At 32.3% G+C, this 12,737-nt stretch overlaps 1 protein-coding gene across 4 annotated transcripts in view; it reads right to left on the minus strand.

The window, feature by feature from the left end:
- C1H8orf34 (chromosome 1 C8orf34 homolog) overlaps positions 1-12,737 on the minus strand; it is a 394,007-nt gene that overhangs the window by 13,805 nt on the left and 367,465 nt on the right. For all 4 annotated transcript variants that reach the window (XM_031946288.1, XM_031946289.1, XM_031946286.1 and 1 more), the window contains 2 exons: positions 11,840-11,960; positions 833-1,335 (listed from right to left, as the gene is read on the minus strand). In XM_031946288.1, coding sequence (XP_031802148.1) covers positions 833-1,335; positions 11,840-11,960 — 624 coding nt within the window. The remainder of the gene's footprint in view (positions 1-832; positions 1,336-11,839; positions 11,961-12,737) is intronic.

Consider the following 12,737-nt stretch of genomic DNA (forward strand, 5'->3'; position numbering starts at 1 on the left):
AAAAGTGAGGTTAAGTAAGTCAATCAGTGAGTTACTATCAGTCAACTAATATTTATTAATGACTGTTCTAGTGTCATACAGTTGATATATATATATTTGATATATATATATATATATATATATATATATATATATATATATATATATATATCGGTCAGGGCTTGAACCAAACCCTTCCTGACACTGACAGTGCACATCTGAGAAAAGGTACTTAGTGTTTTGCATGTGTGATTTAAGTTGATGCTTATAATCCATAGATTATGAGCTCATTTGATAAATGAGGAAATTGAGGACCAGAAAAAATAAATGATTTTATTGTGATATTAGAAAAATTGGCTCTAAAAATACATTTTCCTTTAATTAAATCTTTTGTGTATTTGTATGTGTGTGTGAAAGAGAGAAATTATGTGCATGAGAGGAAAAGGGTATTGCATTATATTTAATAAATGCAATTACCTTTTCCTCTCATGCACATAATAAGAGAGAGTAGTGGTTTCTCAAAATTCAAGTAACAATTAAAGGATCCTTTAAAAAAAAAAAGTTAGAATCTGTGGCCTAACCACTGATTAAGTAGTATCATCTTTCCAAGTTTTATGGTCTCTATTAGCTGAGGGGAGAGGGGGAGAATATATTATAGTTGTCATCTTTTTGAGCATTTCCTGCTTACAGGATCATTTTTAATAAGGTGTCAAAAAGGACAATGTATTTGCATTAATTTCAACTAAAACATAGATTGTTCTGAAAATTCAGACCCTAAAAATTTCTAATGGTGTGTAATTTTTTTAAAATACAAAAGGCACCTTTCCCCCCAAAAAAGAAAAATAAAACTTACTTCAGATAAACTGCTTCTCAGAGTTGTACTTGTTAGCTTGTTTCCACTTATTGGAACAACTAGCCCAGAAGGAGTGCCTAGAGCTCTTCCAATTTGGCTCTTAGATGGGACAGACTTGCTTCTTTGAATATTAATAATCCTTTCATTCTTTCCTTGGTTGCTAGGGGTAAGAGGTCGGGACAACAAGCTGTTTGGAGTTACAGGCCTGCTTCCTGGAACTGTCAGTGTCTGAGGCCTGTTTGTCTGAGCTATGAGAAGATGGGGCCTACTATTTGAGATACTGGAGACCTGTACTCGGCTGTCAACTAGAGGGGGTGATTTGTTTCCCTGGAGCTTGAGTTGAATGATTTTCCCTGTTTCGCTGGGTTCTGGAGGTCTTATACTAAAGCTTGGTGATGACTGAAGATTTCCTTGAAGGTCAGATGCAACTGAAATATTATGAAAACTGCTTGGACTTTTTGTAAGTCTTCCTTCTTCCCATAATGCAAGGTCCTTTTCAATATCTATACCAGGAAAAAAAAAAGAAAAAGAAAAAGTATCATCTTCTTAAAAAGCTACACAGATTATCATACATAAATTTGTTGAAATAAGTGGCAAAGATGAATACACAGCATAAAACAAAATTTTCACATGTGATGAAATATGGAGGAAATAAAGGTTTCAAAGAAAAGAATCAAGACTTTGGAGAGGAGCCAAATAGAGAAAGAAAACCATCAGAAGTCAAGATTTTAGATTCAAAAGAATGTGGTTATATGTGAGCTAAAGCTATTTCTGTAACAGTTTTGTTTTTTCATCTCTTAAATGGGTATAGAAACATATTTTTATTGTTCATGCTGAGTATTTAGGAAGAAATTGATTTTAAAAATATAAAATCCTAAAATTAAATCCCAAATTCAAATTATTAGTTTAATTTTTTTTGAAACAAAGAAGTGGAACAAAGTAATGTTTTGTTAATTTCATGGACATGGATATAGATAGATAGATAAAGAGATAGATAGATAGATAGGTAGATAGATAGATATAGATGCAAATGCCCTTTGAAAATAGGCCTGGTAATTAAGAACTATGTCTTTCTTTTTTGTTAGATTTAAAACATTTTAAAAAGTACTCAAAATGTGATTTTACTTATTCCTAAGTAAATCTTCAAAGGAGTCATAAAATTTTAAAACAATTTAAATTTTTATTTTATTTAATGTCATTTAATTAAATTTAAATGTGTAAACTTTCTCAGAAGAAGACAGTGGTGAATCTAAATATATCAGGCAATCCATAATGATCATGAATGCATAAGCAGACTTCACATAGAGCCCCACTTGTATGTAAATACATATCCATCCAACCATTTTAAAAATGCTTCATTTTATAATGTTCTAAGCAAGTAGAAAAAATACTCCTATTTCAGCTATTAAGACAACTATCCTGCAATGGATTTAGATAACCAATGCATTGGTGATAAATATAGCTCTAACTCTGGCATCAGTGGACTTACGTTACATTTTGTATAAGTCACTTTATCTCCTTAGCTTCAGTTTCCTCATCTGTAAAATAAGTGGGCTGAAACACACAGTCATTGGGGCTCCTTATAGAATTAAATTTATATCAATGATCCCACAACAATGAACAAATCACTTTTTGATTCTCAATTTCCCCATCTGTAAAAAATGGGAATAATATCTAAAATACTAAACTTGAGAGGAAATGAATGTTATAAAGGAAGAAGCATTGAATTTGGAATCTTAGCTCTGTCAAATACTATCACTGTGACCATGGGGCAGTCACTTGATCTCAATGACCTCTAGTTTCCTTATCTGGAAAATAAGGGACTTAGTGATTTATGAGATGACTTCCATCAATAAATATAAGAATCTACATTCATTTGTGGTAGAGAGCTAACTTTGGAATCTGTCAGATCTAAATTGAAGTCTTGCCTTCATCCCACATTAGATTCGTGCTTACTGACAAGTCACTGTACTTATCAGTACTTAAGGCAAGTAAGATAAAAGTTATATATGATTTAACCATTTTTAGAAGAGATTTCCACTGTGTATATAACTGAACACTATTTAAGTCAAAGGAACAATGAAAACCACAAATCTTCCATGTTTGTGTGTTTGTTTTCCACTTTATTTTAAAGATTCATTTTCAAAATATGAAATAATAATAATGATAATTGGCACATATATGTTTATATATGCTTTAACATTTGTAAAACTTTATGAACATTATAATTATAGGTACTTTAATCCTCATAAGAAATATTTGAAAAAATATTTCAGATGTTTTTATATCCATTTTACTCATGATTATGACACTAAAGTTCAGTATCCCCACCCCCCAGGCAATTGGGGTTAAGTGACTTGCCCAGGGTCACACAGCTAAGAATGTTAAGTGTTTGAGAGAAGATTTGAACTCAGGTCCTTCTCACTTCACAGATGGTGCTCTATCCACTGTGTCACCTAGCTGCCCCAAAGTTCAGTATCTTGTGAAGGACATAGGAAGCATCAGAAGCAAGTTTAGAACCTAAGATGTTTTAGATATATACACATATACACATATGTATACATGTATATATATACATATATGCTATTAATTATTTTTATTGAGTTATTGACACTGAGTCTCAATGTTTTGAATCTGTTCAGATTTGGGAAATAATGTTATTAAATTTATTAATAAATCAGATAATCTCAATAATATTCACAGTCATTTCTTATATCAAGTCATAGGTTTCAGCACTTTGGCTCTGGGGTCCATGGGAAACACTTAAAATTGGGGTAAATCATATTAGTAATATTCAGCTTAAAAGACCTACTCAGAAGAACAGATTCCAAATGGCTAGTTATATCTCCAAGGATGTCATCTCTAACCTTTCATTGATCCAAATCTTTTGCTGCTTCAAAAGGATAATTATTGGGTATATATCTAGAAAGGCAGTTAGAGATATATCGTAGTGTTGTGATTTAATCTTAAACTAATTTAATTGAAACACTGACCTCATAAAATCAGTGGACAATTTTGATTTTATCTTTTGAGATAATTATGCCTTTATATTCACTTCCATTAAGCTTTTAAAAAAAATCAATATCCATCACTTTGGAATTTGTAAAATACCTGTCTACAGTCTCTAAGGTTAGTGAATAAAAATTTGAACTTCATAATTTAAACCAAACATACAATGTATTCTTTTAAAATTAAATTAACCTGTGTCTTTGCAAAATGACTCTAGGACCAGGGGTCACTGACTTTCTGAACTATGACTCAAGAGAGTACACAGGAAAGCTGATAAGCAATGCCCATATGTAATAAGAGTTTAATGTTATATCATATTCTCAGAGCATGTTTCCTTAATTTTAAAAAAAGTGATTGATTTTACAGATAAGTAATATTTGTAGTCATTTCATTTCTCTATATATAAGGAAACAGATTTCTACTCCAAATGCATTGACACAAATAGATTTCTTAGTTGTTTCTCTTAACATATGTCTCTGATTTTCTTTTGAGCAACAATTTTGCCCTTTTTTTTTTTTTGAAGGCCTACTTTCTTCTTTCAGATACCCTTGTATAATTGGGCATACTAAATAGTTATAATATTATTTAACCTATGCCTAAGAATTTTTTGTCTATGTTTACTAAATGGAAGTAAAATATAGGCAACAAAGTAGTATATATATATTTGCGTGTGTATATGTGTGTATGCATTCTGTTTAAACACCAAAAGGAATTCTTATCTCATATAATATTTATAATTTGTCTTTACAAATTTCTTATTTTTTAAAGTAATTGCAAAATTATTGAGAGAAAATTCAAATGCAAGTTAATATTTATGCAAAAACAACTAAATTGAGAGAATTAATATTCTGAGTTAACTGGCTTTTCAAATGTTTGAAAAAAGTATGTAATAAACAATATGCCATTAGGAAAAAGGCAAATTTCAGAGGAAGGAATTATGTGTAGGTTTCATTAGCTTTCAAAAAATAGGAATATCACCCTCCCACCCACCCCCCAGTCCCACAGATAAATCAGAAATTGGAAGGGAAAATCTTAGCACCAAAAGACTGAGCACCAGAAAGAATTTAAGTGAACTTATACTATTACAATAGTAAGCTTTGGAAAATTATCTTATGGTTTGTAGGATAATGTTGAAAAGGTGGCTTTATTTCCTATAGATACATTTGTTAACTATCATTTTTTTACATGTGCTTCTGCCCCTATAAGCATGATTTATATTTTATGATTGAATTTGAAACAAATATGGAATAAATACTAGACAACAACTGTTAGGCAGACATGAAAATTTCAGAAATAAGAAAAAATAATTACCTGTTTTTAATGCAATTTTTTACAAATACTTTTATCCATACTAAAAAAATTCATTCATCTAAGTTTTATTTTTAAAAAGGCTGTTATTTTAATCTAAACTTAGGATCTTTTCCAACTAGAGTTTATATATAATTGGTGTTAATAAATTTGTGTCTTATTCATGCATATAATGTTAATTTTAAAAATAGGTATGTACAAGTCTATTGGCATTGTATTACAGTATTACAGACAAGAAATACTTAAGAGATTTAGAATGCACCCTTCCCACCAAAAAAAAACCTAAAACTGAAAATAAGTACAAGCGCACATCTATTCATGTTTTGAGAATATAATTCAATCAGTCAATCCAGATGTTTCTGAACATATACATTGTCTATCTGACATATCCAAACTAGACAAGCAAATAATAAATCTAGAAGAAGAAGATAAAAAGTCTAGTAGTTTATTTCTGGACTTTTATTTGTTCTCTCTTTATTCCATGTCATTTTTATTAGTGGATGGAATAGAAATGGATACTTTAAATGAGAACCTTAAGAAACAACTTCAGGATAAGTGAAAGATTGTCTGGTGATGAGCTGGAAGATCTACCAGGCCCTAATATCAAAAGAAATGAGAAAGAAGTCTGTTGATGGGCTAAGATATGAAGAGTTATAGGTGGAAAGAGACAGGATATTGAAAATAATGACAAGTCATTAACTCTAAATTAAAGTTGATGGGTCATCAGCACAAAGAGTAGAAAAGGAGAATGTTGTAGATATGAACATAAATAAAGGAAGACAGTTTCCTTGCAAGTTTTGAATCAATAGGAAGGTAAGGAGACAAGAATAGGACAAAGGAAAAGAGGGAACAATTGTAGGAGTTAGAGATGAAAGTTTTATTTACATACATAAAATTAGAAAGGCTATATATTAAAAAGAGATCAAAGAAAAATCAACAAAGAAAAAAAACAGTATATAATCAACAAAAGGAAAAAGAAACATGGAAACAGAGGGGAAAAAAAGGAGAAATCAAAAATCATACCAAAACTATGAGCTGGGTAATAGAAAGGAAAGTGTAGATGAACAAAAACAGAAACAACAAAAAAATAGATCTAAGTCTGAATTAAAGAGGAAAAATGAGGAAGTCAGCTCCCAATAACATGAAAGGATTGAGGGGGGAGGTAATGTTAGCTCATTCAAAGTGATATCTTCAGTTATTTTATTAAATAAAATAGAAATGAAGTTTGGAAGAGTGGGGGGGGGAGAGGGAGGGAGAGAAAGAGAGAGAGAGAGAGAGAGAGAGAGACAGAGAGAGAGAGACAGAGAGACAGAGAGAGACTGAGAGAGAGAGATTAAAGACAAGTATTCAATAAGACACATTATTTATTTTACAATGTCATGCTGGGAAAAATGTGGTAAAATTTAAAAGTGAAATGAAAATCAATGTGGACAAGGAGCGTATATGGAGAACCTCCTTGCAGCAAAGTATCACTAAATTTGTTTTCTCTTAAGTACATGGTATGCCAATCACAAATGCCCTTGAATTTAGTTCTTCAGTTGTACTGACAGCTTCACTAATTCTGAGGTCACCCTAAAGGATAGATATTGTACCATAATAACAGATTGAAACAAAAGAAAGCACTTGTTGCAATTACAGTGGGAATTAGCCCAAGGGACTGTGGTTTTTTAGAGCTCAAAACTGTAAATACAAATTCTTGCTTGTAAGCGAATTTTTAAAAGACCAGATACAAATTATATATATATATATATATATATATATATATATATATATATATATATAGGTTCAAATCCAGCTTCAGACAGTTATTATCTGTGTGACTCTGGGAAGCTATTAATCTCTGTTTGTCCTAATCTGCTGGAGAAATAAATAACATTCCCCTCCAGCATCTCAGCCAAAAAAAAAAAAAAAGAAAAAGAAAAGAAATGATGGACAGTTTTGATATGTCATAGTCCATGGGGTTGTGCAGAGTCAAAAACAATTGAACAATAGTGACATGTAGGTATGTAAATGTATATATGTATGTATTTCAATCTAACACTGGAGACATAGCTGTGGAGTACTCTAAAGATGCCCAAAATATTTTTCTACTTGCTCTACCAAGGTGGTCTAAAGAGAGTGTTCTTTCTTCCATTTTGTGAAGGACTCGGCTTCTATTAAATATATATCTATTTTCAGTTCTTAAAAAATAAACTAGTGAACCTTGAGGAACAAAGCTTTTTGGGGGGGCTGACATCTTGAAAAGGACCAGAACACATCATATTAAGAATAAAATATTCCATTCTCCTAAAGGTCTGCCCATTTTTAGAACCATACTCAAAAATATCTACTGACAAAAGAACTAGATCAAAAATATCATATCCACCAAAATTATCTATAATTTTGAATAAGAAAAAATGGGAGCTTCAATATACTTGCAGATTTTCAGGACTTTTTAATCCACCAAACCATAACTTAACAGAAAATTTAACATATAAAAGCCAATATCAAAGATAAATTTTAAGGAATTCAACATGGACAAACTTTAAACATGGATAAATTGTTCATTTTTTTTAAACATGGAAATGTAAACTATATGTTTAAGATTCACTTAAAGAATAGGGGAGCTCAAAAGAAAGATTGAGAGACTTAAGATAAAAATAGTACTCATGTTATACAAATGAGGCACAGGGGAAGAATAGACACAGAGACATTAGAGGGGAAAGGAGGGCTGGTGGTTCTGAAAACCTACTCACATTGGGAATGAATTTAACAGGCAACACTACATGGATATCATGAAGGAAGATACAATACTTTCCAGAAATCTATAAAGAAATAAGAGAGGAGGGATGGGTGAATGAGGAAGCAAAGGGCAAAGTATGATCCTTGGGTGGAGGAAGATTAAGTTATAGTAAAGCAAGTTATGGAGCAGAATTTAATTAAAAAGTCAGCAGGGATAGGAAAGGTGTGTGTGTAAGTGTGTGTGTGTGTGTGTGTGTGTGTGTGTGTGAGAGAGAGAGAGAGAGAGAGAGAGAGAGAAAGAAAGAGAGAGAGTGAAAGAAAGAGAGAGAGTGAAAGAGAGAGAGTATGTGTGTGTGTATGTATGCATATATCTGCATAAATATATCTTTTCTTAACTGTTGCTTAGTTGGGGATGGTAGGGAGTGTAAAAGGGAATAAATAATAAAGCAAATAAAGTGCATAGCAGAGAACCAAAGAACAATTTACAAGGAAGTAAAACAACGATGGACACCTATGAATATAACTTCTACTAATATATAGATATAGATATATACTTTCTTGATCTGGTAATTTATTGCCATATAATGGCAATTCTCCCTGATGTTCTGCTGGACACAGGACAATGTTTTTGTTTTGCTTTATTTTGTTTTGTATTCCTTTTCTAATTTTTCTCTTTTTTTTCAAATAAAATAAAATTTAAAAAAAAGAAAAAAAGTAACTCAACCATTTGCCTCAGTTTCCTTATCTATAAATAACAAACCAGTTATCTTCTCCAAGAAAACTCCAAATGGGATCACAAAGAGTCAGCTATGACTGTGGTGATTGAACAACAATAACATGAACTGATATGGCTGGAGTATTATGTTCTATTCTGAGTTGCACATTTTTTTCCTATAACCATTGACAGGATCAGCTTGATAATAACTAAAAAAAGATAAGAAGGATAAGAAGATAAGTCTATGCCATAATCAGATCATTTGAAAAACTGGGAAAGATTTAGTGTAGAGGAGAATGAATTAGAGAGATATTGGCTGTCTTCAAGTAATTGAAAGGTTGTCATGGGAAAAGATTTGATTCATTGGACTTGGCCTTATGAGACAATCATTAAATATAGTGGAAAGAAGTTGCTGAAAGGCATACAGAAAAGAAAAACTCTTATACTAAGATCTATCCCAAGTGCAATAAACAACTCTAGGAGGTAGAAAAGCTCCCTCAGAGGGAAGGTTTCAAGTAGAGACTGTGAGGAAGTGGAAAGGAAGGTAGAGAAGAAAGTGGCTTCTACTCCTGAAGCTTGGGAGAAGTTAACATCTTCTACAGAGTAACTTGAGAAGTCACTGAGATCCTTTTTTTTCAATTTGGACAAAAATTTACCAAGGACCTATTGGGTAAAATGGGCAATTAGGTTGCACAGTGTGTACTTCTGGGCCTAGAGATAAGAGTCATCTTTTTGAGTTCAAATCTGGTCTCAGACACATAACTAACTAAATGTGACTGTGAGCAAATCACTTTATCCTGTTTGCCTCAGTTTCCTCATCCTTAAAATGAGTTAAAGGGAAAAAAAAAGAACACCACTCCCAGTATCTTTACCAAGAAAACCCCAATGAGGTCATGAAGAGTTGGACATGACTATAAACAATAACAAGAAAAAGTTATTACAAAACTAACATTACAAAATTGCAACATTTCATTCTCAGTAGCTATTGCTCTATTTACTTGCTTTTTTCTCCCTATAAAATCTTTATGAGAATAATATATACATTTACTGAGAGTATCCTAGAAAAAAAATAAAAGGAGACAAATTGAATTGGGTGGAAGATTTGTACCTTCATGGTCATCCAAGTAACTGAAAGATGTAGAGAATATAAGACCTTGGGGATCTGTTTGGGGACTTTTTAAAAAGGCTTTTAACTCAAAAGAATAAAAAGAATTCTCAAAAGCCCAACAAAGTGCTCCATATATTAATATCATACATGATTTCTAGGTAGATGGAATCACCAACCATTGCAATTTCTCCAACAAGTGAAGCATAAAACAAGATGTAGATTTTAAAAAGGAGAGAGAGCTCCTGTCATGGATGAACTCTTCAATAAGTCCAAATGGAAGACAATTATACCAGGTGAGATATTCCAGTTTTTGTGCCTAATAATTATAGCAAGTCCAAAAATACCAGAGGGATTCATCAGTTCTTTTTTCTTTTTAAAATTAGATTTTAGTGCTTTGTTTTCCCCAGTTACATGAAAAACCAATTAACATTCATTTAAAAAGTTTTGAGTTACAAATTCTCTCTTTTCATCCTCCCAACCCCTGTCTTTGAGAAGGCAAGCAATTACATACAGGTTATATATGTGCAATCATGCAAAGAAAATTCATAATAATCCAGTTGTAAAAGAAAACACAGACCAAACAAACCAAAAATATAAACAAACAAAAAAACCAAGAAAAATAAAGTTTTAAGAAAAGTATTCTTCACCTTGTATTCAGACACCTTTTTCTGGGGATGAATAGCATTTCTCATCATTAAGTCCTTCAGAGTTGTCTTGGTTCATTGTATTATGAGTATTATGAGAGCTGATGAGTATGAGAGTATTATGAGAGCTGATCATCTTATAACATAAGTCCTCAGGTTTTTATAGACATAAAGTCATAGGAAAAATCAAATCGATGAAGAATCACTATCTTCTAGCCTATGGCATTAATTCAATGGACTAAGCCCAATGTTACATATAGCTTAGACAAAAATTCCTTATCAAAATGAACTGGGATGTAAACTTAATTAAAGTTGGGGTTCTAAATTTGGGATTTAAAAAATTTTTAAATGTTTTGATAACTGCATTTATCAAATTATTAATGAATTATTTATGTAATCTAGGCAGCTAGGTGGCAAAGTGAAAAGAGTGCTAGGACTCCTGCCAGAGTCAGGAAAGCAGAATTCAAATATGACTCAGACACTTAATAGCTGTGTGTCACTGGGTAAGTCATAACTTCTATCTTTCTCAGTTCACTCAATTATAAAATTGGGAAGATAACAGCTTCTACCCTGCAGGGCTGTTGTGAGGTTTAAATGAGATAATATTTGTAAAGCACTTAATACAGTACCTAGCACACAAGAGGCACTTAACAAATGCTTATACTTTTCACTCTGTTCTCTCCTGGTCTACTAGATATTTTAATGTAATTCTACAAATCAATACATATAATTAATAATTAGCATTTAATTAATAACTGTGATACTATGTATCATATTAATATTTTAAGTATTTAAAAACATTCTGTGAGAGGGTCAATAGACTTAACTAAGCTGCCAAAATGTCCATGAACATGAATCCCTGAAATAGGGAGATGTGTAGTCTGGACTGAATTTAGAAAACTGTACAGTTTTTTCTGTACAGAGATTCCAAGTTTCTCTCTACCATACACACACTCGTAAACCAACTTTTCCACACAAGGATTTCTCCAGAGATACTATATTGCTAAAAATCATGAAACATCACAGTTTCCAAAGAATCACAATTGTGGATGACCCAAGGAACAATGGAAGGATGTACTATGGGTAGCAGGAGATTGCAGCATACCATTGATAATTTGTAAACAAGAAGTATCAATAACTCCAGCTCTGTAAGGAATCCTGCATTTCTGCTAGAATGAACATTTAAATAATAGTGAAGAATATAAAATATATGAAATATACCATGGCTATCCCATTTCATGTCTTTTTTTTTTTTTAAGTCTAATCTCCTCTCACTTTGCTCTAAATTATTTACTGTCATTTGACAGGTTACTTGGTTATAAAAACAAACAAGTCAAGTTATTCAATGGTGCTTTTCTGAAATTCCATTCAGACATGTAAAGCCTTATAATTTCAATCCTGAACACGTTTTCCCTGATTTTTCCATTAAAACTCAAAGGTACTATTCATTTTCCCCCTCCCCCGCCATCAATTTCCCAAATATTCAATAAGCTCATACATACCAGCAAGATGCTTCTCCATGCTCTGCAGTTCCTTTGCAGCTAAAGAATCTTTCAAGATTTTTAAACTTGGGGAATTCCCACTCCTGGTAGTCAGGTTAGTCAGGTCCCAGACTGGGGTGCACTGAAATAATGGGGAGAAACTCAAATAGATATGAAGATACAATATACTTGTATTTTTCCAGTGTTTACATCTTTAACAGCAAAAAGAATAAGATCTCTGTGATTGTAACCATTAGAACATTAATAATAATTCTAATAACTTATTTTAAAGGCTCTTTAAAGCTTGGGAACACTTTCTTCTCAATAACCATAACCAATAAGCAGCATCCTTATTTTATAGTCAAGGAAACTGAGGCACATAGAATTTAAGTGAATTACACAGTGACAAAATCACACTTGAAGTTCAGGTCTCAAGTCCAAGTCCAAAAGCTATTTCCAATATAGCATGTGGTTACAGGAACACTCACATATTGCTCATGCTCTTTCACTAAATAATCTCCAGATTCCTTTTCCCTTTATCCAGCCTCATGAGCTTCCTTTCACTACTAACGATATACTACTCTTTTACTGAGGCCTCCAAACTGTCCCATCAATATCTATGGTTGTCAAAAGGCTGATATTGCTCCAAGGTAGGTCATTAGAACCACAAGATTCAGTCTCTAGATTCACCAGTGGAATGAAATAGCCTTTATCAATTAGAGAACTTTATCCTTATATTTTCCCATTCATCCAAATATAAGTCTACTTCAGGATACTTCCCAAAATACAGGCATTCAAAAACTGCTCATATACTTGCTCTACTCAACTCTCCAAAAACTGATTCACCATCCCTTTTCTTGCTCTTTCTTTCATCTTTCTGAATTTGGGAGGAGAGGATAGGGAGGGGTATGTGCTTTTG

The sequence above is a fragment of the Sarcophilus harrisii genome, chromosome 1, assembly GCF_902635505.1.
Source record: "Sarcophilus harrisii chromosome 1, mSarHar1.11, whole genome shotgun sequence".
NCBI lineage: Eukaryota > Metazoa > Chordata > Mammalia > Dasyuromorphia > Dasyuridae > Sarcophilus > Sarcophilus harrisii.